The sequence below is a fragment of the Mus pahari genome, chromosome 2, assembly GCF_900095145.1.
Source record: "Mus pahari chromosome 2, PAHARI_EIJ_v1.1, whole genome shotgun sequence".
In the NCBI taxonomy this organism is placed as follows: Eukaryota; Metazoa; Chordata; class Mammalia; order Rodentia; family Muridae; genus Mus; species Mus pahari.
The window spans coordinates 128,244,621-128,270,715 of NC_034591.1; the positions used below are offsets into that span (position 1 = coordinate 128,244,621).

The following is a 26,095-nucleotide window of genomic DNA, read 5'->3' on the forward strand; positions in this document are numbered from 1 at the left end:
AAGTGGAGAAAGGTGCACCCCACTGGTTGATGGACTGCCTGTGTACATTCTGAAAGCTGGAACCAGGGCCATGGCAAGGTGCCAACATAGTACTGCCTGATACATCAAGGATGGAGCAACCCCACCCCACCCTTGTGATGGTTTCCTCTTCTTGTTTCATCCCAAGCCCACCCCACCCTGCAGTCCATTGACACCCCTCCACACACACACACACACACACACACACACACACACACACACACGTACTTGCAGGGGAAACTACAAACCTACTCCAAGGCACGGGAGAACAGGGCAAGGTGTTAGTCCCTTCGGTGTCACTGTGAACAAAGACAGCTTCCAGTAGGAAAGGTCAACTTTTGCTCACTGTAGTCTGTTACACGTAAAACAACTATTAGGATGGAAGAGCCTGCTACAGTAACAGGGACAAGGTAAAGGGGAGGTTTATAACTGGATCTACAACAGCAAAGCTGGTCCGGCGGGCTTTCAAAACCACCCTGAGGAGCATGTAAAAGACGGGCTGTCCTTTCTCTAGTAAACTTCCCAACTCTACAGGCACTTACACCTCTATACAGAGAGTCCTGATTTCCCTGTAACTCATTGCATTGTGGGCAAGAATGGCTAAGAAAGCCTCTATCTATTCTAGGAAAGGGACCACCTGGACTCCAGAGATAAGCAAGATATGGTGAGATGGTAGAACAAGACTTACAAATCCAGATACTAGAGGCAGACTCGGCAGGATGTGCTCAGCCTTTCAGCAGTTAGGGTGCTAAAAATAAACCTTCACTACTTGGTGTCCCCACCTGTGCCATGGTATGAATTCTTCCTTCCAGGGCACAAAAAAAAAAAAAAAAAGGCAAGTTTGTCCTGGCTGTCAGGGTTAGGGGAATGCAGGAGAAAGCATCTCCACATCCATGACAGATCCATAGCAGAGCAGAGCAGCTCACAGCACAGGGGACAGGAAACAGAGTCAGGAACCAGAACTAGGTTTGCCCTTCAGAGACATGCGGCTCCCAGGGACCGACTTCCTCCTCTCGAGCCTGCATTCTACCCTCCAGCACCTCCAGATCCTCCACTTCAATTGTGAATCCATCAGTGGCTTCATCTGCAGAAACACCCACCCAGGCAGCTCCAGAGGCGCGCTTTCCCAATCTCCTAGGTGTCTCAGTCCAGTTAACCTGACAGTCGTGATGAACTGGGAGTGGTGAGATGGCTCGGTCTATAAATAGTGCTTGCTGGGCAAGCATGAAGACCTGTTCCCCAGGTGGGTCTGCTGAGGTGGCTCAGCAAGTAAAGGGGCCTGCCACCAAGCCTGATGGCCTTAGTTCAATTGCCAAGACCCACGTGGCAGAAGGAGAGAACAGTCCCTTGGGTTGTCCTCTGACCCCACGTATGTGCTGTGTACTGCTCACTTGCACGGAAAAATAAATAAATAATTAGATAGATAGATAGATAGATAGATAGATAGATAGATAGATAGATAGATAAATGCAACTTTAAAATGTTTACACACAGTGGTTAACCACCACAGCAAATCACTAATGTAAGGAGAATCTAGCAGACATTTCCAGTTCCAATAGAATCCCTAACGAAGCCAGTCTCCTCTCCTCCAGGGTGGGAGGAGTCTTGTTGGCTATTTTCTGGTCCTTATAGTATCCCTAGTCACAGATAGGGTCATGGTGGCCCAGAGAAGAGACATGTGCCAAGGTCACTCAGCAGCTAGCAAGAGACAGAGCTGGGACTGAGCCCACCTCCCTTCTTGGGCAGCTGCTCCTGGGAGGAGCCTGAGTTTGGAGTGGCAAATTCCAGGGACTCCAAGGGGTTTGCTCAGCCCGCCTCCACAGAGTACCGGGAAGGCCAGGCCCTGGTGGCTGGCAGGGAGTGCCAGGTCTCCTCTCGCGTGAGGCCAATGGCCTGCACAGCCCCCTTTAAGGAGCGGTCTGCCATCCAGTCTTAATTTTAGCTTGGAGGCGTGCCACCAGCAGCTTTAACTAGAGGCCGGCTGAAGTTATGCAGGACAGCTGTCAGCCGGCATGCTGGGTGGGGCCTATTTAGCCGGCAGGGGCATCAGTCTGGAGACCCTAAGCTTGGTCTCTCTGCCCCAGGACTATCAACGATACCAGTCGCAAGGCTCTGATCTCCTCCTGAAGGAGCCCCAGCCTCGCAATGATGACCGAAGAGCACACGGATCTGGAGGCACGGATCATCAAGGACATTCACTGCAAGGAGATAGACTTGGTGAACCGGGACCCCAAGAACATCAACGAGGACATTGTGAAGGTAGGCTCGGTGCCCAAGCGGGACATCATGGTCCTCACACACTTGAGGTCAGCCTCCCCCAAAGTCCCCTGGATACTGTCTTCTTCAAACCCCAGCAAACAGGCAAAGTTGGACAGGCCTTAGCAAGGCAAGAAGAAAACTTTAACCACCTTCATGATGGTGCTAAGGGGAAGACACCAAAAATGCCATCTTATTAGTAGCTCCAAGGGCCTGCCCTTGGCTCTGGCCCCAGGCCCCAGAGGAATCACTGGGAAGATTCAGAACCTGGGCCAAGTCGGTTGCTTTGCTTTGCCAGCAGCACTTAGGCTGTCTCCACAGTGGGCTTGGGGTTAATCTGAGGCCAGCTTCATCAGTGGCCCTCCAAGAGACACTAACTGCCCCGCAGCAGTGCCTAGGATTTGTCTCCCGGGCATAATGGGCCTTACAGGCCATCCTTCCTGTTCCCTGCCTCCCTAGCTCCCTGCCTCACCCAAGGCCTCATAGCCAGGCCCAGGCAAAGGCCTCCCAGCAGGCACCCAGAAAGGAATATTTAAATGCCTTGGGTCCCCATGACTCAATCTCTGCCTAAACTAAATGTCAGAGGAACCCCCTCAGAGCAAAGTCCCAGCCACCAGCCTCAGAGTCCCATAATACCTGGGCATCCAGGCTAAGTACTGGGAATCACAGGCCTGAGCTGCCTGTGGAGCTACAGGTGCAGTGTGGCCCCGGTACAGTCACCCTGCACACTATCGAACCATCCACAGCGCCGCAGTTACTCCTTCCAGCGGCTGAGCTCTGCATACGGTTGTGAGGTCTGTCTCTCAGCATGACAGTCACTGTGGCTTAGTGTTACATGTGTAGATTTATAGGATTCGACTAGAGTCGTGCCCAGCTGACAGAAAAGCTAGGCAGACAGTATAGAGATGGCCGAAGTACCCACCTGCTGTGAAATTTAAAGTTCCCTAGCAGTTACTTTAAAAAAGAAAAAGAAGAAGAAGAATCCCATGATTGAAATTGATTTTTATGAGGCCAATAAGATGGCTCAGTGAGAAATGATGCCCACTGCCAATTCTAATAACCCTGAGTTCTAGCCCAGAACCTGTGTGATAGAAAGAGAGAACAGACTCCCACAGGCCTCTGACTCCCACACAAGCACCATAGCACATACATGTACGCGCACACACACACTAATTTTTAAAAGAAATTAATTTTCATGTTTTCACTTAATCCTATATCCAGAATTGTAGCATTTCAACACCTAAGCCACATGAAAGGATACACATCTGTTTCATATGTCTTATACTGAGGACACACCTCTGTGTGGACTCCAGATTTTCCTCAGGAACACACGTTCCATGTTTGGCTCATACAACTTAACATTGGAAACTGATTCCCGTGCTCAGTTTGTGCGTACGTTCTTAGGTTCCCCACAGTGGAGCCGCATCTCTCTTTTTATGCTATGATCATTGTAAATTTAGAGACCTGGCGTCATGGGAGCCACAGATTTTAGCAACACAACCAAGACTTCATTCAAAGGCACGGCCAGAGCTGCCATCCTTCAAGACTGCCCCTCCTACCTGGCTAAAACCCAGCCTTCCATGTGCCTGTCCACACCCGACACAAGCAGGCGCCACTTGTTTGCTCTGCCTGGTGACTCCCAATGCCAGCCCCCGCTCCCCAGAGCATACCCCTGTGTCCTGAGCAGAGGTGCTTACTTACCTTCACTCGACCCAACTCAGATGCCAAAGCCACCACCCAATGTCACCTCCTCCAAAAAGCCTCCCCTGACTCGTCCAGGTAGCCACCCGCTCCACATCTTTGTACCCCTTCACCAGGTCTGACCTAACTCACACCATTGTGTGTTGACATAGGTCACTAACGGTGGAGATAGAACTCCATGGGGTACATGCAAAGCAAAACATCCCAACTCCAAAATGCTAGAGACCTGCAGCAGTCATGGTTGCCATGGAGTAGTTCAGCCAAACTGCCTGGTTTCAACGCCAGACTCCGCCCAAAAGCAAAGACGCTGGATATGTCACCTAAGCTTCTGAACCTCACTTCCTCCTGTGACAATACATCAGGACCAGTTACCTCCATCAGGTACACGAGCCCCAGGCATCTCTGGGCAGCAGACATGCCCGGTATGAACTGAAGGTTTATAACGCAGTCACCGCTCCCAGGAAATGTGTGGTTACTTGGGGCTGAGCAGAGCCCTCAAGCAGCCTCGCATCCAGAAGACTGGAAAACTGAGTCTGTGGTGTGTACTAGGCCTGGGGATAAGAAGCACAGGACAACACAGTTTCTCGGGGATGTTGTGATGGGTACCAGGTACAGAGGGAATTGATAAGGTTCTAATGAGCCAAGAGGGAGCCAGACCCTATGACCCCAAAGAAAGAGGCAGTGACAGTAGTGTAGCGCCCAGTTCTCTGTCACTTCTCTGAGGAAGAAAAGTGTCCTCTCTGACAACCCTGATCCCCATACCAATATCTCCCAAAGACTAAACAAAAGGTGCACAATTAATTTTGCTCAGAGGAAATTGGCTGGCATTGTTTGGACATTTTCTGCTTCAGGAAGTTCTCTGGTGTTTCCTTCCCTTCATTTTTAATGAGCCAGAAATGAAACATTTAGAAATGCAGAAGAGGGATAATATCGGGAGATAAATACCCCACAGTTTCAGAGAGCTGACCGGCTGGGGGAGGGGCGGGCTCTCAGAACAAGACAGCCTTCTACTGCCTGGGTTTCTATCATCACCTGGGAAAGAAAGGAGACAGAAGGAGTCAGGTGAGGGACAGAGATAAGACAGAGGTCAAGGCGAAGGCCCAGAAGCCACAGAAACATGCTAGGTAGCCTTGCCAGGGTGTTCTTACATGTCAGCAGCGTCCTCCTGGGATGGGATGAACAGCAAAGACAGAATCCGGGAAGCACCAGCCGCGGTCCCCAGCTGGGACACTAAGCTTGCTGAGTGTCTTGAAAAAAAATCCTTTTCCCTCTGTGAGCAGGAGTCCCTGGTATGGAAAGAAACCCGAGTGGGGACGAGGGACCTCACTGCAGTCAGCTGCAGATTTCATGCAGTAAAACACAAGGGAGGAAGGGGACAGAGCCACCCGGGGAACCCCAGCATAGGGAGGGGGTACTTCCTATAGGTGCTGTTCTCGAACCCAAGCTGGAAAGTAAAAGTCGCAGTGAAAATGAAGCCCATGTGCCCACTAAAGTAGTCTCTGACACTTGGGGTCAGGCCCCTGGCTGAGTGGAAGGCTTGAGAGATGACTGCTGAGGAATTGTGAACAGGGTACCCTCATTTCCTTCCTCACCCAACCCTGCTCCTAGTGTGAAACCCCTGCCCCATGTTACTGAGAACCAGCCGCATACCAGGTACCGCGCTGCCTAGAGGGTATGCCGAGATCTGCGTGCCCATGGCATACCAGGCTTTGGGACTCTGAGCTCACTTGTGCGTGTGCCCCATGCAAGGGCACCTCCTGATGACTCGGAGTGGAGATCATCTAGCACCCTCCCCCAGGCAAGCCTAGAAACCCCAGCCTACCCCAGTCCCTGGAGTCATTTCTGAGAAGGCTCACAGCTGACTCCAAGTCCCTCCCTCACTGGCTTACGCGCATGGGTCCTTGCAGCAACTTTCAGCTCCTCAGAAAGGGAGGCAGCCAGATATACCTGAACTCTTGCCAGTTCGTGCATCTCCCACCCACTTCTGATTTACACCTGCCACAAAACACCCTCCATCTTCCAATGGCGCCTTCTGCTTGTCTTCCAATGGCACCTTCTGCTTGTTGGCAAAGCTAAGATGCACATAGAGCAGCCAGCAGTCTATCCTCAAAGTCCTGCTTCCAGCTTTGGTGGAGCTGTGACATGCGGCTGTGCAGTAATAAAGCTGACCCGATGCCTCTTCCTGGGAAGAGCCCAAGCCTAGCAGATGAGACTAGAATAAAGAGCCGGGGCAGGGGAAGGTGCCAAATGCCATAAGCATGTGTCAGAGGAAGTGTCCTGGAAGGTTATGGGAGAGAGGGGACTTGTGCCTGAGAAAATCAGGAGCTGTCTTTCTGCTCAAATGATACCCAAGGTGCACTTTTTAAAATGAGAAAAAAAAAATTGAAATGAGGACCAGGCATTCTAAAAACAGGAAGTGGGATGAGCAATTATATGGAATCTTTTCATGGTTCTGGGAAGAATACAGGATGGAGTTGATAACTGTGAGGGGCAGGTGCCACTGTCACCCCTTCCTGTGTACACAGCAGGCATTACTAATGGATCACAGTACTCTTCCAGGAAGCCAAGCCCCATCAGTTAGTCAGAGTTGTTACCACAAATAGAACCTCTTTGCTACTCTGGCTGCTGGAAAATACAGAACTAACCGTCCCTTGAAGAAAGCACAGAGCACCCAAAAGAAGGTGTATGGGTGAGAATGCAGAAAAGGCAGGCAGAGAACGCAGAGCAGATCATAGTTCATCTGATCCTTACTGGAAGCCCCTTTCTCTCCCTCCATAAACTACTTCTCAAAATGGCTGCAGTGGGCCCTGGGGCGATGGCTCTGTCAGAAGAGTGCTTGCTGCACACGCCTAAGGACCTGAGCTTAGCTCCCTCAGAACCCACATGAAAACCCAGGCAGGGCTGGTGTGTGCTGTAACTCCAGCCCTGGGACTGGAGGAGATAAAATATCCCTGAGCCTTGCAGACTAACTGGGCTAGCTGAATAGATGAGCTCCAGGCTTGGTGAGAGGCAGTGTTGGAAAAATAATGTGGAGAAGTGACTGAGTAAGATTCAATGTTGGCCCTACGCCTCCATGCACACGTATGTGCACATGTGCGTGGGCACATGCATGTACCCACATATACACACATACCCATGTACACACGCAAGGCTACATGGAATTAATATAGAGGTATTCTCACCTGATCATGCTATGTTTGTCCAGACCTTTCAAAATGTGGTCTCCTTTGTGGGGTATAGCTTGCTAAAATGTGGTTCCATGTGCTCTGTCATCATAAGAAGTCTTTGTGCAAGCAAAGCAGAGAAGATCTTGTCCTTCAGGACTGAACGTCAGCAAATGAGTCCTGCAGCCTCTAGGAAATGAACCTGGGATCCAGGATGGCTTCCCCAGTGACATGATTTTATCAGTAATCAGCTGCCATGTAGCCCCCCCCCCCCAGCAGTTCTGTGGCTTCGTGGAGCTGGCTGGGTGAATCTACTCTCTCTGGGAACATCCCCTGCAGCTCCAGTCAGATGGTAGCCTAGGGCTGACATCACTTGGGGACTCTCCTGAGTTAGAACATTCAAGAAGGTATTCTGCTATTCTAGGACACAGGTAGAGACACAGAGGACAGGACTCGGTGGGGATGCTGGCATGGCTAAACCTCCATCTCAGAATTCCAGGGCTGTTTCTAGAAGAGAGGTTGTAACACACACTTAGTACCACTCTAGGGCAAGGTATAAGAGTATATTTCAAAAAACAGTGACTCTGCCAGGAGTTCCCAAAGCAAAAGGTGCCAGGACTTCCGGGTGCTTAGTCTGTAGCTGGCCCAACGCTTTCTCTGTCCCATTCTGATGGTTAAAATGAGTCACATGGCAACCTCAGACTTGAAATGGGACAAGACCACCCACGGTCATAGATACAAAGAGGTGTGACTCACTGAAGGTTATTTGGGGAGCCTCGCTAGCCAGCAGCCAGAAGCAAGTACAGGGTCTCAGACTCCAGCCAAGTCATTTCCATCTCTCCCCACCCTACCGGTGCCATCTTCACCAAAGGCCCTAGCTGAGAGGGCAAGAGAGATGCCAGGAAGAAGCCAGCAAGAGGCTAAGTGCCAAAACGCACTGGGAAGACAGTGGGGCCCTGTTAGGACGTTCCAGTCTCACTTCCTGTGGCCTTGTTTTCCAGGGCTTCTTCCCTGGTCCTTTACACAAACGCAAGTCCCTTTGTGCTCCAGCAAAGGTTCTCCAGGTAGCCTGTAGGATGCTTTCCGTCCAAACAACTGGTAATACCTGGTCACCTCCTTCTGAGATTCAGCTCCTGCTGGCATGCCTGGCTATAGGGAGTGGAGAAAGCCTGGATTGAAGTCCTGACTGACTGTTGACATAGACTCAAGCCCATGGAGTAATGCAAAGTCTTCTACCCAGGGGATTGGGGGGGGTGGGGGGGGGTCAGAGGTAAATGGCAAAATCTTCCCTTCTGGTCTGTATGTAGTTGTTGATTAACATGACTAGAAAATGTCCACATAGCTTTCTTCCCCTGGATGTTTCTAGCCTGAAGGCTGCACACCCACAGAGACTGCTCCTTTAAAGATGAGCTAAGTCTGCCCCTCCTTGGTCTGTTCTATACCATGAACCCTGCCTCCTTGTTTAGCTGAATGCAACAGCCCCACCTCTCTGTTCAACTCTGTCTGAAACACATGCCGAGCTTCAGGGGCACTGTGTTTTCTCCATCAGAGAGCCCAGACCACCTGATCCCAGCTTTCTGTCTGTGTCTATCTGTGTTCGTCTTTTCTCCCTTCCCTTACCAACTCAGTCAGGTCCATCCCAGAAGCAGTGCTGGACAAGGCACCTGACCCATGCGGTGACCCTGGGCAGGAAGCATGCAGAGGAGATTGTGGCACAGGCTTTGCTGTCTGTCTAGCTCGAATCCCATTATGCTTGGCCCTTATATATCTTATGAAATGACTAGTATAAGATGTACAGGCAGAGATGATCTAGGGGGGCCCAAATGCATTATGGGTTTTGCCACAGTCACCCCAGATCATACAGAAATCTGCTAACATTTTTTTCTAACAAAAGAAAGAAATCTCATCCATCTTGTTAAACTGTCTTTACAGCTATCAGATCATTTTAATTCGTAATTTTATGCATCAGTGCTTTTCAGACTGTGTGGGCAATGGTCAGTCTGTCCACGATTATCCTAGTCTATTGTACAGTGATACTTTTGTAAGATATAGTAAAAATTATCAGAGAAATGAAGAGAGTATATAGTATAAATCCCCATTAATATTATTATTCAGTAGTCATAAATGACCGCATCGAATTGCTATGACCATTTCTAACACCAACTCAGCTTCTGTACTGACCTTCTGGGACTGACTGGGCCACCCCTTCCATAGCATGACACCAGTCCATGATACCGGGATCCGCCATGCTAAGGTTTTTTTGCTCCTGTCTTTAGACGCCAACACTGAAGCTATGCTGAGAAACATGTCTCCATCCTCTCTCTGCAGAGTTCAACACAACAAATAGCTATAGGAAAAGCATAGCACCTTGAATCACACAGTAAACTCATCAGCCAAGTGGACGCTGGAAGCCTCACACCACCTCTGAATTATCCCAACCCTGGATGACCAAGGACTGAGTAGTGTGGAATTCTGGGTGGAGGCAGACTTTGGATGCAGGAGTAGGTGTTGTGCTTCCCCCCTCATTTCCAGGCAACCCAGTGGTCCCGCACCTTGCCAACCTTCTCAGTAACTGCAGAGACTCTGCAGACCTGTGCCAATGAAACAACTGGCTTTCTTGTTGCTCCCAAAATAACCATGTCAGAGAAGACAGAGGCAGAAAGAGTACTATCTTCCCTTCCCACCCTCCAGCTACATAGGTGACTCTAAGACTTTCTCAGCCCCAACCCTACAAGAAAAAATCCTTCTCCCTCACACTGCTAGAGAGGAAAGTAATTCAGTGTGCTTGATGCAGTACAGGGCCACCTAGACCTGCTGAGTGACTCTCACGGATGGCTGTGATAAATGGCTCTCCGAGCCACAATTGGTGATCAGAGTGCTCTCAGGTCTCAGATTCAATTTAGGGGAGCAGCTACCTCCTCCTTGCACAGCCCAGCCCTCTTGACAGCGCGTTGCTGCTTCAAAGAAAAGAAACCAGTTGCCACACATTCAGCTCTCAAAGATGATCCCAGGAAATAACTCAAGTGTGGGTGCCAATAATTTCTGAGAAGAAATGGTAATTTAAAAACAAAAACCAACAGAGAACTCTTCATGGAAGGGACAAGCCTCCTAAGCAGGAAAGAAAGAATTCAATCCATTGTCCGCTGCCAATGAGAGGTCACACTGGGTGATGAGGTCAGCTGGAGAGTTCTTCTAGTCATCGTCTGGAATGTTAGCAGAAGTTCCAAGACACAGTGTATAAGAATTTAAGAGCATTTGAACAAGTACTTGTCATTAATGAGCACCTACCATGTGGCAGATATTGAGTACTGAGCGCTGGGTGCTCAGTAAGTATTTGTTTCTGTGGATGAACATATGAATAATGGATAGAGAAGAAGAGGGGAGGATGGGTAGGTGAGTATATGGATAGGCAAACAGATAGGAAATGAATGAATAGATAAGAGATAGGGGGTGGGTAGATGGGGTGTGGGTAGAGGATGGGAGAATGGTTAGGAAAATGGGTAATTAGATAAATAGATGATGGCAGATGGACAAATAGATGATAGATAATGATAGGTAAATAGATGAAAGATAAATAGATAGATGATAGATAGATAGATAGATAGATGATAGATAGATAGATAGATAGATAGATAGATAGATANGATAGATAGATAGATAGATAGATAGATAGATAGATAGATGATAGATAGATAGATAGATAGATAGATAGATAGATAGATAGATAGATAGATAGATAGGCAGGCAGGCAGACAGACAGACAGGTAGGTAGGTAGGTAGATGAAAAGTGAATAGATGATATCTTGCTGAAGATTAATAGATGGATTGGTAGATAAATGGGTAGAAGAGGGAACGGATGGGTGGGTAAATAGATGATTAGACAAATGGATGAATTATTAGAATACATGACTAGCTAGATAGGTAAATAAATGGATAGAAAGGGAGATGAATAGATGATGTGTGGGTAGATAAATAGTGAGACATACATGGGTCATGAGTAAATAGAAGAAAAAAATTATCTCTGCTTTTTATGCCAATAAAAAATGCTAACCACTTTTTTCTAACATTTTTTCTTTTTTTACTTGAAAGTAAATTTTTTTCAAGCAATATGTTTTAATCAGTTTTCCCTTTCCCAACTCCTCCCAGATCCTTCCTACCTCCCCACCACTACCATTAGAAAATAAGTAGGCAACCAAAAAAAAAAGCAGAATAGGGCAACACACACACACACACACACACACACACACACACCAAAAGAGCCAAGGAAAAATCACAAGAGCACAAAAAGCGCATACAGATACAGACATACACACTTGTGCACACAAGAGGTCCATATAAAAATGCAAAGTAGGAAACCATAATCTCTGAGTGTCTTAGTCAGCATTTCTATCGCTGCAATGAAACACCATGACCAAAACGCAAGTTGGGGAGGAAAGGGTTTGCTGGGTTTATACTTCCACATCACTGGTCATCATCAAAGGACGTCAGGATGGGAACGCAAGCAGGGCTAGAACCTGGGGGCAGGAGCTGATGCAAAGGCCATTAAGAAGTGCTTGCTTCTCAAGGTTTCTCAGCCAGCTTTGTTATAGAACCCAGGACCATGAGCCCAAGGATGGCACCACCCAAAATGTGTTGGGTCCTCCCCGCATCAATCACTATTTAAGAAAAACAGGTATGCCTAAAACCCAATCTTATATAGGCATTTTCTTAATTGAGGCTCCTTCCTCTCAGATAACCTTAGCTTGTGTGAAGTTGACACAACAATCCACCACTATAAGTAAAAGAACTGTAATGTTTAAAAAAAAAAATCCTTCAGAACTATTGAGTTCATTTTCTGTGGTGCTCCACTGCCAGGCATGGGAGCTGACCCTACATATGATTCACACATCTCCTGAAACTGATTTGGAGAAAACTAACTTTTCCTTTGCCGGTGGCTGTCATTTGGAGATAGCTCATGGGTTAGAGATGGGGCTTGTGCCTACTTCTCCTCCCAGAACTGGGACCCCGAATGGCTTCGACCCTATAGTCACCACAGTCTCTGCGAGTTCTTATGTGCCTCAGTCCCGCTGTGACTAGAAGGCCTTGTTTCCTTGGTATCTTCCATCCCCTCAGGCTCTTACAATCCCCCACTCCCCGCCCCTCTTATACAAAGTTCTCTGAGCCCTGAGAGGAAGGATTTGACAATGACATCCCATTTAAGACTGAGTGTTCCAAAGTCCCTCGCTGTGGACATTTTTGAGTTGTGTGTCTCTGTGTTTCTTCCCATCTGCTGCAGGGAGAGCGTCTTTGAGGATGGCTGAGTAAAACTGCTGGTCGATCAGTATAGCAGATATGGTTACGAGTCAATTTATTACTAAGTTCCTCTAGCAGAACAGTAGCATTGTTTTCCCTCTGGTCTCAGGTTTTGACCCCCAGAGTAATGGGGGAGATGGACTCCACTTCATGGAGTAAACCTTCAATCCAATCAGATAGTAGTTGGTTACGCCCACAACTTTTGTGCCACTACGACATCAGCATAGTATGAGGACAGGTCACCATGGTAGATCACAGTTTGTCATTGGATTGGTGTTTACCCTTCTCCTCTGGTAGCATGCAGAGTACCTTCCAGTGTTGTGAACTCAGCAGTGGTGAAGGCTCTAGGTAGGCAGCAGCAAGACTTCTTCATTCATGTTCAGTGAGGTGTGTCGCTGTCTTCAGCAATAGGGCCTGACCATCAGTTTGTGTAGCACAATCAATAGCCTTGGCAGTAGCCTAAGTTGCGTGGGTGTTCCCTTAAGGCCCCTGTGACCAACAACTGGGTTAGATGTAACCCATTCCTGTCATTGGATGTTTCATTTGGTGGCAAGAGATATCTAGTTTGGGACTTGTTTCTCCTATTGTTTGGTGGTTCCATTTCATATATGTACATATTTTAATAAGTTTCTACTGTAGTAGGTTTCTATATGACCCTTCAAATGGCCTGTTAGTATTAGCTACCCCTCCCCATATTTTCTTCCTTACACTACCCCTCTTCCCTCATTATCTCTAATAAGATTAATGATTCCCTCATTAATCTTCCCATTGCAGTCCCCGCCCATCACCAGTCCACAACTATATTCTATTTCCTCTTCCTTGGGAGCTCCTTCCTTTCCCCTGAGGCCCTTACTCTATACCTAACCTCTGTGGTTGACCAATTCCATGTTAAAGAGGTGGGAAGGAACAAATCTCACTGAGGTTAGAAGACATACCAAACCCACCCATCTGGTCAGCAGCTGCCCTCACATGCAAGCTCTCCTTTGGACTCTAGCTGTCTAGGTTTTTGTTCTTGGTGGGTGGCTTGCTTGTTTGTTCACTTGTTTGTGTGAGACAGGATCTCACACTATAGACAGACTGACCTGCCTCTCACTGTGTGGTGCAGGCTTTCATCAAACTTAGAGCAATCTTCCTGTCTCGGCCTCCTTGGGATAGGATTACAGGCGTGGCTCTACTCTCTATTGAGGAAGACACTCTACTACAGCCTCACCCTCCAGCAACAGCTGTTCAGTCAGTTTCTGTATATCAAGTACGCAAGACCTCCAGCTTAGGGAGAGTGCAGGTTGGCTTGGGCTCACAGTTTTGGAAGTCTCAGTCCATGACAGAGGGGGCCCCCATTGCTTTGAATCTATGATGGGACAGTTCATCGTGGCTGAAAACACATGTTGGAGCAAGTCATTCACCTCATGGCAGGGAAGTGAAAGAGAAAGAGGAAGGCACAAAATCCTCTTGAGGGGCACCTAGGTAGGCAGCAGCCTTGCCGTCAGTGTGTGTAGCACAACCAATAGCGTTGGCATACCACAGAGGTTAGGTATAGAGTAAGGGACTCGAGGGAAAGGAAGGAGCTCCCGAGGAAGAGGAAATAGAATATAGCTGTGGACTGGTGATAGGCGGGGACTGCAATGGGAAGATTAATGAGGGAATCATTAATTTTATTAGAGATAACCACCTTCCACTAGATGTCTACAAAAAGGGTTCTTTGGTCTCCCAATAGTGCCTCTCTGGGGACCAAGATCTGGGGATCCAAACTCTAGTGGCATCTAGCCATTCCTAACCCTGCCATTAAGGGTTCTGAGTATTCTCAATTCACTCAATCCTCTGACAACTCCTACAAAACAGGGCAAGAAAAATGCAACCCAGAAAAACTCAATAACCTGCTTGGGTTATCCAGCCAGTAAGTAGCTAGTGAGAGTCCAAAGCATGGCAGTGACTTTAAAGTCAAGCACAAACAGGAAAAGTATGTCAAATAGAGGAAGTTGCCAGAATAAAGGGGCAATCTGGGCTACAGTGATTAATGACCCTCGGCTCTGGGTGGGCATAAAGATAAAGAACGATGACTCTGTCTTGAAATAGATTTCTCTGCCTACCAAGGGGTAGCTCTCCCTGGGAGTCGTCACCTTCACTGAGGCGTGCAGCATAGCCTTGGGATCTGACCCCAGTTAAGGTAGCAGGAAGACCGTGGAGTAGTCACAATGCCTGGATTGAGCTTGGTCCTGGTCCAGGCTAGAGCTCCTACCTCATAGCCCTCATGTTCCCCAATACTGTGAGGGGGGAATGGGAAGCCTGTCATCAGAGAACCCTCCATTCCTCAAGACAGTTGCATGAAGGGGAGGCAGGGTCAGGACAGCTTGGGCAAGGAAGGCAGTGGAAAGGGACCAGGGAGAACAAAGATAGCAAGCCTCTATCCAAATGACTCTTTGCCGGCAGAGTTCACGAAGCCAGAGGGTCTCTCCACAAGCTACCCAAGGAGGCCTTCTAAGGAAGGGTATTGACTACCATGGAGGTTGTGAATGTCTCTAAGTTTGGAACCTTTCCATAGACAGGGTTCCTCCCTGAGAGGTGGGGATGGTGAGTGGACGCAGTTTAGGTTGGAAGGGCCCTCCAGCCTAGTGCCTAGGATTCTAAACTTTGGGAGATGCCTGAAGAAATAGAAACTCTCCATTTTTGCTCCAATAAATCAGAGTTGAAGATGACAGTTTTGAGCTGGAATGCAGGTAACAAGGGGCCAATGTATCTTTCCAACTTACAGCTGCTATCCCAAACTGGGTGCCACCAAGTTCTCAGTGACCCCTGTGTCCATTTTCACCCCCAAGGACTCCCACTTCCCAGCTGCAATAACTAAACAAGCTTCTCAAAACCCAGATGCAACTGACCACCGCCCACCACCATAGAAAGGCCCACAGTGGTGATGTCTCCTACATCCCCTCTCCAGCATCTCACCAGTCTTGTTTACATCGGCCCTTGGGAAAGCACCCGTATCTCCTGCAGGCCACGTTGTATAGCCCACCACCTTCTAGTGGTTTCTGTTTGTTCAGGCTGGGTCCTCTTTTCCAGCCTGCAAGTCCTCCGCCCTCCTGCTAGCCTTCAGACACCTGCTTCCCTCAGGAATTTCCTAGGATGTAGTCAAAGTTAAATCCCCCATCCCCAGCTTATTACAGCACTTAGTGCTGTAATGAGCTGTCTACATTGGCTTCATGAGGACCAAAGGTTGTGGCATGTCTATGAGTGATCCACAAATCTCTGCAGGATAAATATAACCATCCAACTTCTTTTTGGTTTGGGGGGGCGGTTATTTCGTTTAGTTTTGGTTTGGTTTAGAGACCAGGACTTGTATACCCCAAGCTGCTCTTCAACACTCTATATAGTTGAGGTTCACCTTGAACTTCTGGTCCTCTTGCCTCCACCCCTCAAGTTTTGGAATTACAGGCATGTGCCACCATGCCTAATTTGTATAGCACTAAAGATTGAAGCTAGGGCTTTGTGTATGCTAGACCAACGCTCTACCAACCAATCCTTACCCTAGGCTGTTGAACTTCTTTAAGATCAAACAAATAATACAGTGTGTATGTCTTAGTTGGGGGTTTATATTGTAATAAAACACTATGGCCAAAGCAACTTGTAGAGGAAAAGGTTTATTTCCGTTCACCCTGTGAATGCCTGGGGCCCATGAAATTCAAGAGGATATTAGATCCTATGGAACTGGAATTATGGGTGACTGTAGGCACTCTGTAGATGGTAAGAACCAAACCCAGGTCTTCTGCAAGAGCAGCAAGTGCTCTTAGCTGCTGAACCATCTCCCTGGCCTCACCCCCAGGGTTTCTGACACAGGTAGGCAAGCAAGCAAACACTAGAAAAGCCCACATCTGCTGTGAGTTGAGCTGTCCCCTTCTGGCTCCTGCAGGTAGATTTTGAAGATGTGATTGCGGAGCCTGAGGGCACCTACAGCTTCGACGGTGTATGGAAGGTGAGCTACACCACGTTCACTGTCTCCAAGTACTGGTGCTACCGCTTGCTGTCTACACTTCTGGGCGTTCCACTGGCCCTGCTCTGGGGATTCCTGTTCGCCTGTATCTCCTTCTGCCACATCTGGGCCGTGGTGCCCTGCATTAAGAGCTACCTGATCGAGATCCAGTGCATCAGCCACATCTACTCACTGTGTATCCGCACCTTCTGCAACCCACTCTTCGCTGCGCTGGGCCAGGTCTGCAGCAACATTAAGGTGGTGCTGCGAAGAGAAGGCTAAAGCCAGGCTGGGCTGTGGGAAAGGCTGGGCAGGGGGAACAAAGGTCAGGTGAGCCATACCTGGCTCTGCTCCACATGGGCTGCTGGAGAGCTCTCATCCTTTTGAGGTTCCTCTCAATTCCACCTCAAGATGGGAATACACAGTGCAGGAGGAGCCAGAAGGAAAAGAGCCCAGTGTAGAAACACAGGCACCCCTGCTCTGCTCAGCCTCCCATAACCCCCGGTGGCCCTGCCTGAGCGGAGGGTTCCTTAAGAGGCAGCTAGCGCAAGGCTTTGCGTTCACAAGTACTGTAATAGCATAAACCAGCGCCAGTCTTCTAGAGGTGTAACTCGTCTCCTCATGCTAGGGAGAGCAAGCAGTGACTGCCAGCATGAGGAAGGTGCTGCAATAAACGGATTTTGGCTGCACCAGGGAACGCTATGCTTCGTTTGCGTCTGTACAGTGGTTGTGTGTCCTTCTCTAGTTCTGAAATCCAGACGATTCAGTTGGTCCTCTGGGCAAATTGAAAATCAGAACGAAGTTTTGTTTCCTTCAGGCGTCTGCTCGCTTGCCAGGCATAAATAGGGTCTCCCATACAAGGAGATTATTTTCAAATGACTTCTGCTGTCTCTGAGGCAGCTGAGGAGTACTGAGGGCAAGTGAGCCTCTCCGAGCACTGCTAAAAATAGACCCCAACTTCAGGCCACTCAGAATCCCCCCTCTGGCCCAGACACTGAGCAGGGAACACACTGGGTCTTGCCACGTGGCTTGTGTGCACCATCAGCCCTAAAAAACCATCACGAATGCCAAAGGCTCAGGTTGTATGCATCGAGTTAGCTATGAAAATAACAGTAACAGTGTGAACTTGCCACACCCACCTTCACCCCAGAAATACACACAGCACACCTCAGCGACCCAGTGCTCAGACCACTTTCCTCGCATTCTCGCTTGGGAACCAGGCACACCCAGGACTCCAGAGAATAATACCAGGTCCCCCTCTTGCCCCCCTGCCACAGCCCATGAAACTGTTACCAGCAGGAGGTGATCCTAGAGCCTACCAGGAAACTAATATAAGACACCACTGGTCTGGGGGCATGGGGGCGGAAGAAAAAGGCAATGAAATATACAGAAAAAAAATGTTTATTAAGTGCACCATTTATGAAGCAGCAGCCGGTACAGCAAGCATTTCAGAATCGGCTATGTCACTCACCAGACGCAGGGGACACCGGGCACCACACGAATGCCCATGAAATCACATTACCAAGGAGTTTACACTGTGGGCTGAGGGGCATCTCATTGCAATTGAATACCAAAGTTACACGCTGAAAGCCGGGACCATCAGTCGGCATTCTGCACTGACATCCTCCTGTGCTCTCTGAAGTGATGCCTCAGATTTGTCCCAAAGGAGACCACAGAGTGTTAAATGCAGACTTTTTTTTTTTTTCTGGCAGGGCCTAAATGACTCTCACAGTTTGCACACTGACTCCTCGTGGTCAGAAAAACGAAACATTTCAGAACATTCAGCACGCTCCAGTTTAGTACAACCTTCATTCAACCCTGCACGTGGATTGTAAACAGGTCGGAAAGTGGAAGGGACATTGGGGGTGTCAGGTGCAGAATCTGAGGAAGGAGAACACAGGCCACAGGACTAGAAGAGGGTGTTTTGAACCCCTAGAGATCCTCAGCTTTCGTTGGGGAGAAAACAATTGAAAAAATAATTAAAAATATGTTCCTGTGAGATTGGGACAGTATGGTGTCAATCCAATGTTGCTGGTGAAGTCAACTGTCACTTATGTCACAGACATGGGTATCAGGACAAGACCCTAGGTACCAGCTAGAGCTTTCACAGAGACTGACAGCAGCACTCCAGTAGGTTTCTATGCCCTCTGGGGCTCTCAGGAACACTGTGTCCATGGTCAGAATATCTGAGTCACTCCTTCCCTTGACCCCTAGTGACACCTGTTGACCCTAAGGATAGCAACTTCTCTGTGGATAGCAGGAACTCAGAGCATCTGCAAGACACGGATGCTGACAGGTTACTGCCATGCCTGCACCCAGGTGAGCAGGACGGTCTAGGACATAGGCACAGACACCCTAAAGCAGAATCGTGCTAGTTTCTCAAAGAGCAGGGACAAGCTGGTGTGACACTGTATGCATGAGGGTCAATGTCCCTGGGTCCAAAAATGACACTGCCTCCTATCTCCAGCTCGTGTCAACCAGCTTGCCCTAAGTTGTGGGTGCTGAACGTGGGCACTGTAGCACATGGCTTCCTCCTTCCTGAACACTGGACTATACTGGTTCATATTCATGTGTGCATGCGTGCGCATACAGGTACATGTATGGGTTTGGGCTAATACTGCAGTGTAGCAGAAGAAAATGTGTTCAGATGTGTGTGACGGGGCGGGGGCTAACAAAGTGGATCTATAGATTCTAGGCCTTTTGGAAGCGCCCTTGATATATTTCAGTAAGCCTGGAATTAAGTCTGGGTATTTCAGAGGGACTCCGAAGTAAACAGTGACCAGCCACAGGCAGAAAGCCACTATTCCATTGTGACCTATATTTAATGGCCAAAGGTATTTCTGAGTCAGACCTGCTGTCAAGGCTGAGAGGACATTCGAGAGCATGCCTATCCGATAAACCAAACCTTTAAGACTCCTGGGGAAATGCTGTTCTAAAGAAGCCAGGCCACAGCAGCCGAGCATCCCTTGGGCCTTCGGTAAAGCCAGATGGAGGTGCTCACTGCTGCCACAGGCCAGAACAGAGCCTGCCTCTCCTGCAGACACTCGGAGGTGGTGAGTCACAGGGGAAACTGCACTCGAGGAGGATAGGCCAAGAAGCCCATCCATCGCTGTGGTTTTCCCAGAACTTGGCTCTTGAACTTCTTTTTCACATTTTTAAGTGTATATAGTTGTGTGTGTGTGTGTGTGTGTGTGTGTGTGTGTCTGCTTGCATGTAAGTGTGTGTATGTTGTATATCCACAGTTACATGTAGAGACCAAAGGTCGAATTCCAGTGTTTTCTTCTGTCACCCTCCACCTTATTTTTATTTACTTAGTTATTTGTCTTGAGATAGCGTCTCTTGCTGAACTTGAAGTTGATCAGTCTGCTAGGCTGGCTGCCCTGCAAGTCTCTGACAGGATCGCCTGTCACCCCCACCTCACCCCAGGGCTGAGGTTAAGGCACACTGAGCCTGGCATCTACATGGATGGGATGCTAGGGTGCTGAAGTTGGGTCCTCACACTCACTCAGCACACACTTCTCTGAGTGGGCCATCTCCTCGGCCTCTGGAGTTTGTTTTTATTAATTTTAAATACGTTCTCAGAATTGTCCGCCCATCACAAATTACAAAGCATCTTAACCACCCCAATTTCCATCTCCTTGGGAATTTTAGGATCGCTTTATCAATTTCTGCAGAAGCCAGCTAGGATTTTGGTGAGGATTAAATCACATCTGTCCAATAATATTACATCTCTAATTCATAAGCACAAGGTGGTCCCGTTTATTTAGTCTCCTTTACTTTCCTCCAGTGCTTGTCTGCAGCTTTCAGGGCCCGGGCTTACATTTCCTCTCTTAGCCCTAGCCCTCCTTTACTCACTCTGGGACTTTTATGGATGGATACTCCTTACTTCACCTTCCCATTGGTCACCAGCAGTATAAGGGAATATAAATGATCTATGTACATTGAGCTTGCACTAACCTTGCTACTCATCTGTCAGCTCTGGGAAGAGATGGGGGAGGAGGGAGGGAGAGATTGAGGGGGGGAAGAGAAGGGATACTTGCATGTGTGTGCATGTACACATATGTATGTGAGCACTCCTAGGATCACATATGCATGGGTCAGTGTGTGTGCAGACAGCTCTCCTCTCTCGTCTGTCCTGGATGGCTCTCTTTTCCTTTTCTTTCCCAAATGTTTGTCAAGCAATAACATCCCCAACCTTTCAGCCCTCGTTCTCATTCCTTCCAGAGTCAGGTGGCCCCACGGCTCAGTTTCCAGCTCCCAGAGCTTTCTGGGATTCCCTAAAGATGCTAAGATCTGTCCACACAACTCAGGTTAGAAGGAAATTAGCACCACTCTGCATCTGCAGCCTCATTTCCCACTCCTTGCCTCAGCTCACTAGGCTTCCTCAAATTAACTGGTCACCAATCCTAGGCGTGCTGTCTTTCACAAGATACCAGGATAAACAAGGGGGTGGGGACAAAAGCCAGGTGCAGGGGAGTCTACCCACTGCTCAGGAACACTTGGGTCAGGGTAGTAGAAATAGGTGGGAGTCCAGATGACCCTCTGATGGCTGAGTGACCCTGTCATCTCCCATGGAGACATTTCCCTACGCCAAGTCAGAATATGACACACACTCTAGCCAACCCAAGGAGAGTAGGGATGCAAACCAATAGGCACCTTATGCAGCTCCATGCACAGTCACCAGGGGGGGAAGATCGGAAGCCACACCACCCAGCGGCTGGCCTGGTGGGCCAGGCCTATGGCTCATGCCGAGGATGGTTGAGAGCAGCTCCTCTGGCTCGAGCTGCGACGACTCAGGACGAAGGTGGAGGAGTTGCTTTTCTTGCTGATGCTCGTCTCTCCAGGCCGGCTGCCCTTCAGGTACCGAGCGGAGCAGCAGAGGAAGCGCTGCACAAGTTCGTGGAAGAGGTGACCCGTGAAGAGCATGTAGATCCATGGGTTGCAGCAGCTGTTGAGGCTGGCCAAGAGCATGGCGATGATGAAGGCAGAAGCTGTGGGGCGGGGCAGGAGGAAAAGAGAACTCAGCCCCCCCTCCCCGTCGCCCCAGCAACAGCCATCCCAGGTACCACTGGCTGGATCACAAGACAAGGTGCCAGCCACACATGGTAGGTCTTTCTCCCACATCCTTGCTCGGGGCTCACTCCCTGATCTTACCAGGGCACAGCACAGGCCTAAAAGCTACCTCACCCTACCTCTCAACTCCAGTTTCCCCAGGCACCGAAGGCCTCTGTCCTTCACAGGTACGGTATACATCACAGCCACTTGCTCCTTCATCCTCACCCAGCAAATGCTTGAGTGCCTGCTACTTGGACAACAAAGAACACGAGGCTGGGGGGGGGGGCAGGGGGAGGGGAGCACAGGAGATGTCAGCCTTCATTTGCATAGCCTAGCCAGTACCAATCACTACATCCAATGGCCATACTTCCCTCCAACACTTCAGTCCCTTCATCTTTACCCGGAACAATAAGAATTTCCACCCTGCCTGAAAGCCAGCGAGGACCAAAGAGTGCCAGGTACACAGGAGTGCCCAGTGAGCAGCAATGGCTGCCAACACATGCCAGACACCAACCAGGCTCTGTGGGCACCAGAATGAAGAGACAAACTTACTCCTAGGTACTGTCAAGCAGAGGGAATAAAAGCAAAATCTAGGCTTCTTTCACTGGCCTTAAGTCTGAAGACTGGAGACTGTTTCTGGCAGGAGGTGATCCTTGGTAACTTCTCTACCAAGAATGTTGGTAGCTTCATCTACGCAGGAGGGAGATGACAGTGAGACTAACAACCTGTGCCTGGCCGTCACTCGTGAAGGGAGATTCGCCTCAGGGCCAGGCAAACATGCCAGTTTTCTATCTTTCAACAAAAAACTTTCAAAACTCAACTCCAGAAGTCAAATCTCAACCCAGAGAGATCTTCCCTGGAAGACTGAGGTGGCAGGGTCTGGGTGCTGAGAACAGAGGTGTGCCAGTGAAGTCCCCGGCAGCCACAGAAGAACAGAAGCTAGGACACCTGGGTGGTTCTCAGAGTGCCAACCCCAGGCGGGGCAGCTCCTGAGAACCTGGGTGAAATGCAAGCTGTAAGACCTTGAAGATGCTTAGCAGTGGTAGAAAGGGCCCTCGGGGTTCTGAAGGGCAACCAAGTCTAAGAGCTATTGATATAGTTCATTGGTGTGCCAACTGGCACAGAAGCAAGCTACAATAGACAAAACAAACAAACAAACAAATGAACCTCGATAGATGAGGTTTTTAGAAGTCCAAATAGGAACATCTCGTCCCCATAATGAACACAGTAACAAATAGAGAACAACAAGGAAGAAAAGCCACTATGATCGGATTCTTTATTTTTATTAGAGAGAATTTTCTGCTTTTTGGTTTGGCTGGGTAAAGAGAAGATGAACGCTGATGGGGTGCCTGAAGGTTAAAGTTGCCCACAAGACTAAAAATAGACTATGTTCAAGGTCATAAAAGAAGCAAAAATCAATAAAGGACAAACACAGTGAAACAAACTGTCAGCCCCAGAGAAGATGGAGATGAAATAAGAGAGGAAATCTCAGAGCCAGACCCACAGGCACCAGACTATACCCGGCTGTCCCGCTGTGTACAATTACAAAGTACAGGCTGAGCACACCCGGTGAGAAAACTCAGCATGCCAAGTGCTCCCGAGTTAGAAAGTTTCTGTATGCCGACATGGTTATCCAACTAGAAAGTGTCACACCAGACCTCATGTGCTATGTCAGTCTAAACCCCAAGTAAAATTCCCTCTGGGCTGCGTGTACGTGCAAGGTGTCCATGAAGCGTGTGGGAATTCCATGGTTAGACTCGGATCCACCCTCTAGATAGATTATTACATTCATGCAAATATTCCAAAATCCAGAGAAACATCTCTGGTCCTGGGCATTTGGGGTATGGATCCTCCCCCTGCATAACCTTGGTGGCTCACCTAGGTAACAGACATCAGGGGTTTGCATTTAGATTGAGTGAAACATGGGGACATTGCCAGCCCATGTCATGGTGCTGTTCCCAGAGGGGCATGGGATGATGCAGGCAGGCTGATGTCAGCATCGTCCCCTGTCCAAGCCCCTATCCAAGGCTTCCCAGATGGTGCAGCTCACAGAGTGGTCTGCACCCCAGTTCACAAAGAAGGAAGGTGGCCTCCTTGAGGGCACACACATGCTGTCCCTTCCCATCCAAAAGCAACAAAGCTGGTTTCTTTTGAAAATAGGTTTTCATTCTCCTGGTCTGAGAAGGTTCCTGTTAGCAAATCTCAGCCCCAAAGCCAAGGCCCAGGCTGGCTGAACAAGTGCAGTGTGGGCCACAGAGAGAATATCCCTGTTCCTAAGACAAATATAGAGTCCCTAGAGGTGAGTGCTTAGGAAAGGACCTCAGGATTTCCAGTGGATCATTATCCTTCTCAAGGACAGGCGAGTCCCCAAGCACAAACCCAGAGTCAGCAAACTGCGGCGGCTCCTAGGTTAAAATCTGCCTGCATTCTATTTTTGTCAATAAAGTTTTATTAGAGTGTATCCATGGCCACCCAGTCACCGGCTGTGGATGCCTGCTTTTGCACTTCCGGGACAGAGTCGTACCGCTGTGAACAAGACCTTGAACCCCACAAGCCTAAGTATTTGTCATCCTTAGGGAAAGTCAGGCAGTCTTTGATGGAGTGTCTGTAGGAGGGGCAGTGTTAAAGGGTAGACACTGAGGGCGCTGGGGGAGGGGCAAGTGCACTTAGGGCAGCCCAGGCCGAAGCCACGCCCACACCTAGGTTAGCAGAATCGACTTGTGCCTTTGCTTCTAGGACACACAGATCTAGGCAAGGATCTGGCTCTCTATAGTTTGGAGCTGTGTGTTCTCGGGGGAAGTTACTCAACGTCTCTGTATCCATGATGCCTCATCTGTGAGATGCGAAGCAAAAGCGCTCCTCAACGGAATGTTACAGCCTGACATGGCTGACAGGCAAGGGTGGTTCAGAATTCAAATTCCTTGACAGCGAGCACGCCACCAACACTGCTGCATTGGCAGGGATGCACTTGATTGGCAGGTTGCTTTTGTCATCCCCAGTAGAGTTACCCCCTACACGGGAAACAGGCAAGCTGAGCTTCTGGAAGCTTCACAGCCATGTGGCTATGTCTGTCACTGACTGCTTCCAGAGTGTGGCCAGGAAGGCCAGCAGATGTGTAGCCACTTGCGCTGGCTTTAAAAGGTCCACACCCTGAAGCTTGCACAGTGAAACTGCCGATCTCCACCAGTCTGTCAGTGCCTGGTAGGTTTAAGCACTTTGAGATGGAGGCATAGCTCCACCACAGAACAAATAACTCAAAAAGAATACAGAGATCCTTTGCTTGTGTTGTCTTTCTCTGTGTCCTGGCAACATCTAACCTTGTACTGCAGATTTGGGGGACCTACGTTACTGGGAAGTGCTAAGACTTGTTTCAGCGAGGGCATAAGCCAGGACTCACCAGCTCTGAGGACATACACTCACCCCCTCTGCCTTCTGTTTAACCAGCCTCGAAGGCTAGAGGTCCAAGGCTACATCATCCCTTGGTGCTCTCCCACACTGAGATTCTGCCTGTGTTTATCTTCTTTCCCAACTTGTAGACTGGTTGGCTAATGTTTGTAGAATCATCCAAACTACAGCCCACAGCTTATATGCAGCCCAGGAAAGACATAATGCAAACCAACATAAAGTTGTAAAGTTACTTAAAACATCACATGCACCCCTCAAGTAAGAACTCTGTCAAGGACAACACCGTGTCTCAGTGTCACACAGAATAAACATATGTATGTTCTCAAAACCTGCGGGATATGGATTGGACATTCTTGGAATCTAAACATGTTACCTGAGACAATCTTTTGTCTTTGTCCAGTGTTGCCCAGAGAAGCTAAGTACTTGAGCATATCTGCTTTCTACGGGCATTAACTGGCCTAATCTATGCCTTTAGGCAAGAGCAACAGGCTATGAGATGCTGTAGTCCTACCCCTTCAGGAAGAAGATGCTGCAGTCCCAGCCATTCAAGAAGAGGATGATGTAGTCCCATCAATTAGGGGAGGCTGCAGTCTCAGCCCTTCAGGACTCAGAGCTCAGTGGGGGGCTCTGTTGTCTCTCTGGACAGAAGAGTAGCCACCTCGTGAATGTTCACTGAGGATGCTCAAAGGCCAGGAACCCAGCCTTCATCTGTCTTCCTTGCAGAGACATCCCAGATTGCAAGATCCTTGTAAGCCTTGTGTCACATTTCCCAGAAGACAAGGCCACCATGGCGTCAGGACAGAAATAGAGAGATGCAGAAGCCAGAGTGGAGGCATGCACAAAAGTCGCCCTGGAAGGGAGCCAAGACACAGAAGGAGACTTGAGCCCAGGAGAAGAAACTACTCCAAGGAGGGACACCTGGAATTCAGGATTCCTCCCGAACACCATCCCTCTCCAAGACACATCTGTCCTCTGAGTGTGGCTTTCCTCATCTGGACATTGAAGGGCACATAAGAAAGTGGGAAAATGGAAAGGATCTTAAAGACAGAGAGTAAGGACTTGCTGTCGTTGTAGATAAAAGACGGGATCAACTGTTGTCGTTCATTTAAGTCCAAGGACAGGGTCCTGATTAGGAGTTAAATAAACTGCCCTTAATCCCTTTTCCTGTAGCACTTCTCACAATAGAAAGAGAGAGAGAGAGAGAGAGAGAGAGAGAGAGAGAGAGAGAGAGAGAGAGTTAAAG

At 48.8% G+C, this 26,095-nt stretch overlaps 2 protein-coding genes across 2 annotated transcripts in view; one reads left to right on the top strand and one right to left on the bottom strand.

The window, feature by feature from the left end:
• The first annotated feature begins 1,857 nt into the window (after positions 1-1,857).
• On the top strand, positions 1,858-17,081 carry Cav3 (caveolin 3). The gene is made up of 2 exons (XM_021191414.1): positions 1,858-2,277; positions 16,333-17,081. The coding sequence occupies exons 1-2, from the start codon at positions 2,164-2,166 to the stop codon at positions 16,672-16,674; spliced, it is 456 nt and encodes a 151-aa protein (XP_021047073.1). The 5' UTR covers positions 1,858-2,163; the 3' UTR covers positions 16,675-17,081.
• Positions 17,082-21,135: 4,054 nt separating this feature from the next.
• Positions 21,136-26,095, bottom strand: part of Oxtr (oxytocin receptor) — a 12,895-nt gene continuing 7,935 nt past the window's right edge. The window contains exon 2 of the mRNA XM_021191685.1: positions 21,136-21,383. Coding sequence (XP_021047344.1) covers positions 21,136-21,383 — 248 coding nt within the window. The remainder of the gene's footprint in view (positions 21,384-26,095) is intronic.

Bases quoted from the DNA above. Each gene is read 5' to 3' on its own strand.
- Cav3 (XM_021191414.1), top strand. From the start codon at position 2,164: ATGATGACCGAAGAGCACACGGATCTGGAGGCACGGATCATCAAGGAC. The intron at 2,278-16,332 runs GTAGGCTCGGTG...TGGCTCCTGCAG, and splicing joins TCAACGAGGACATTGTGAAG to GTAGATTTTGAAGATGTGAT.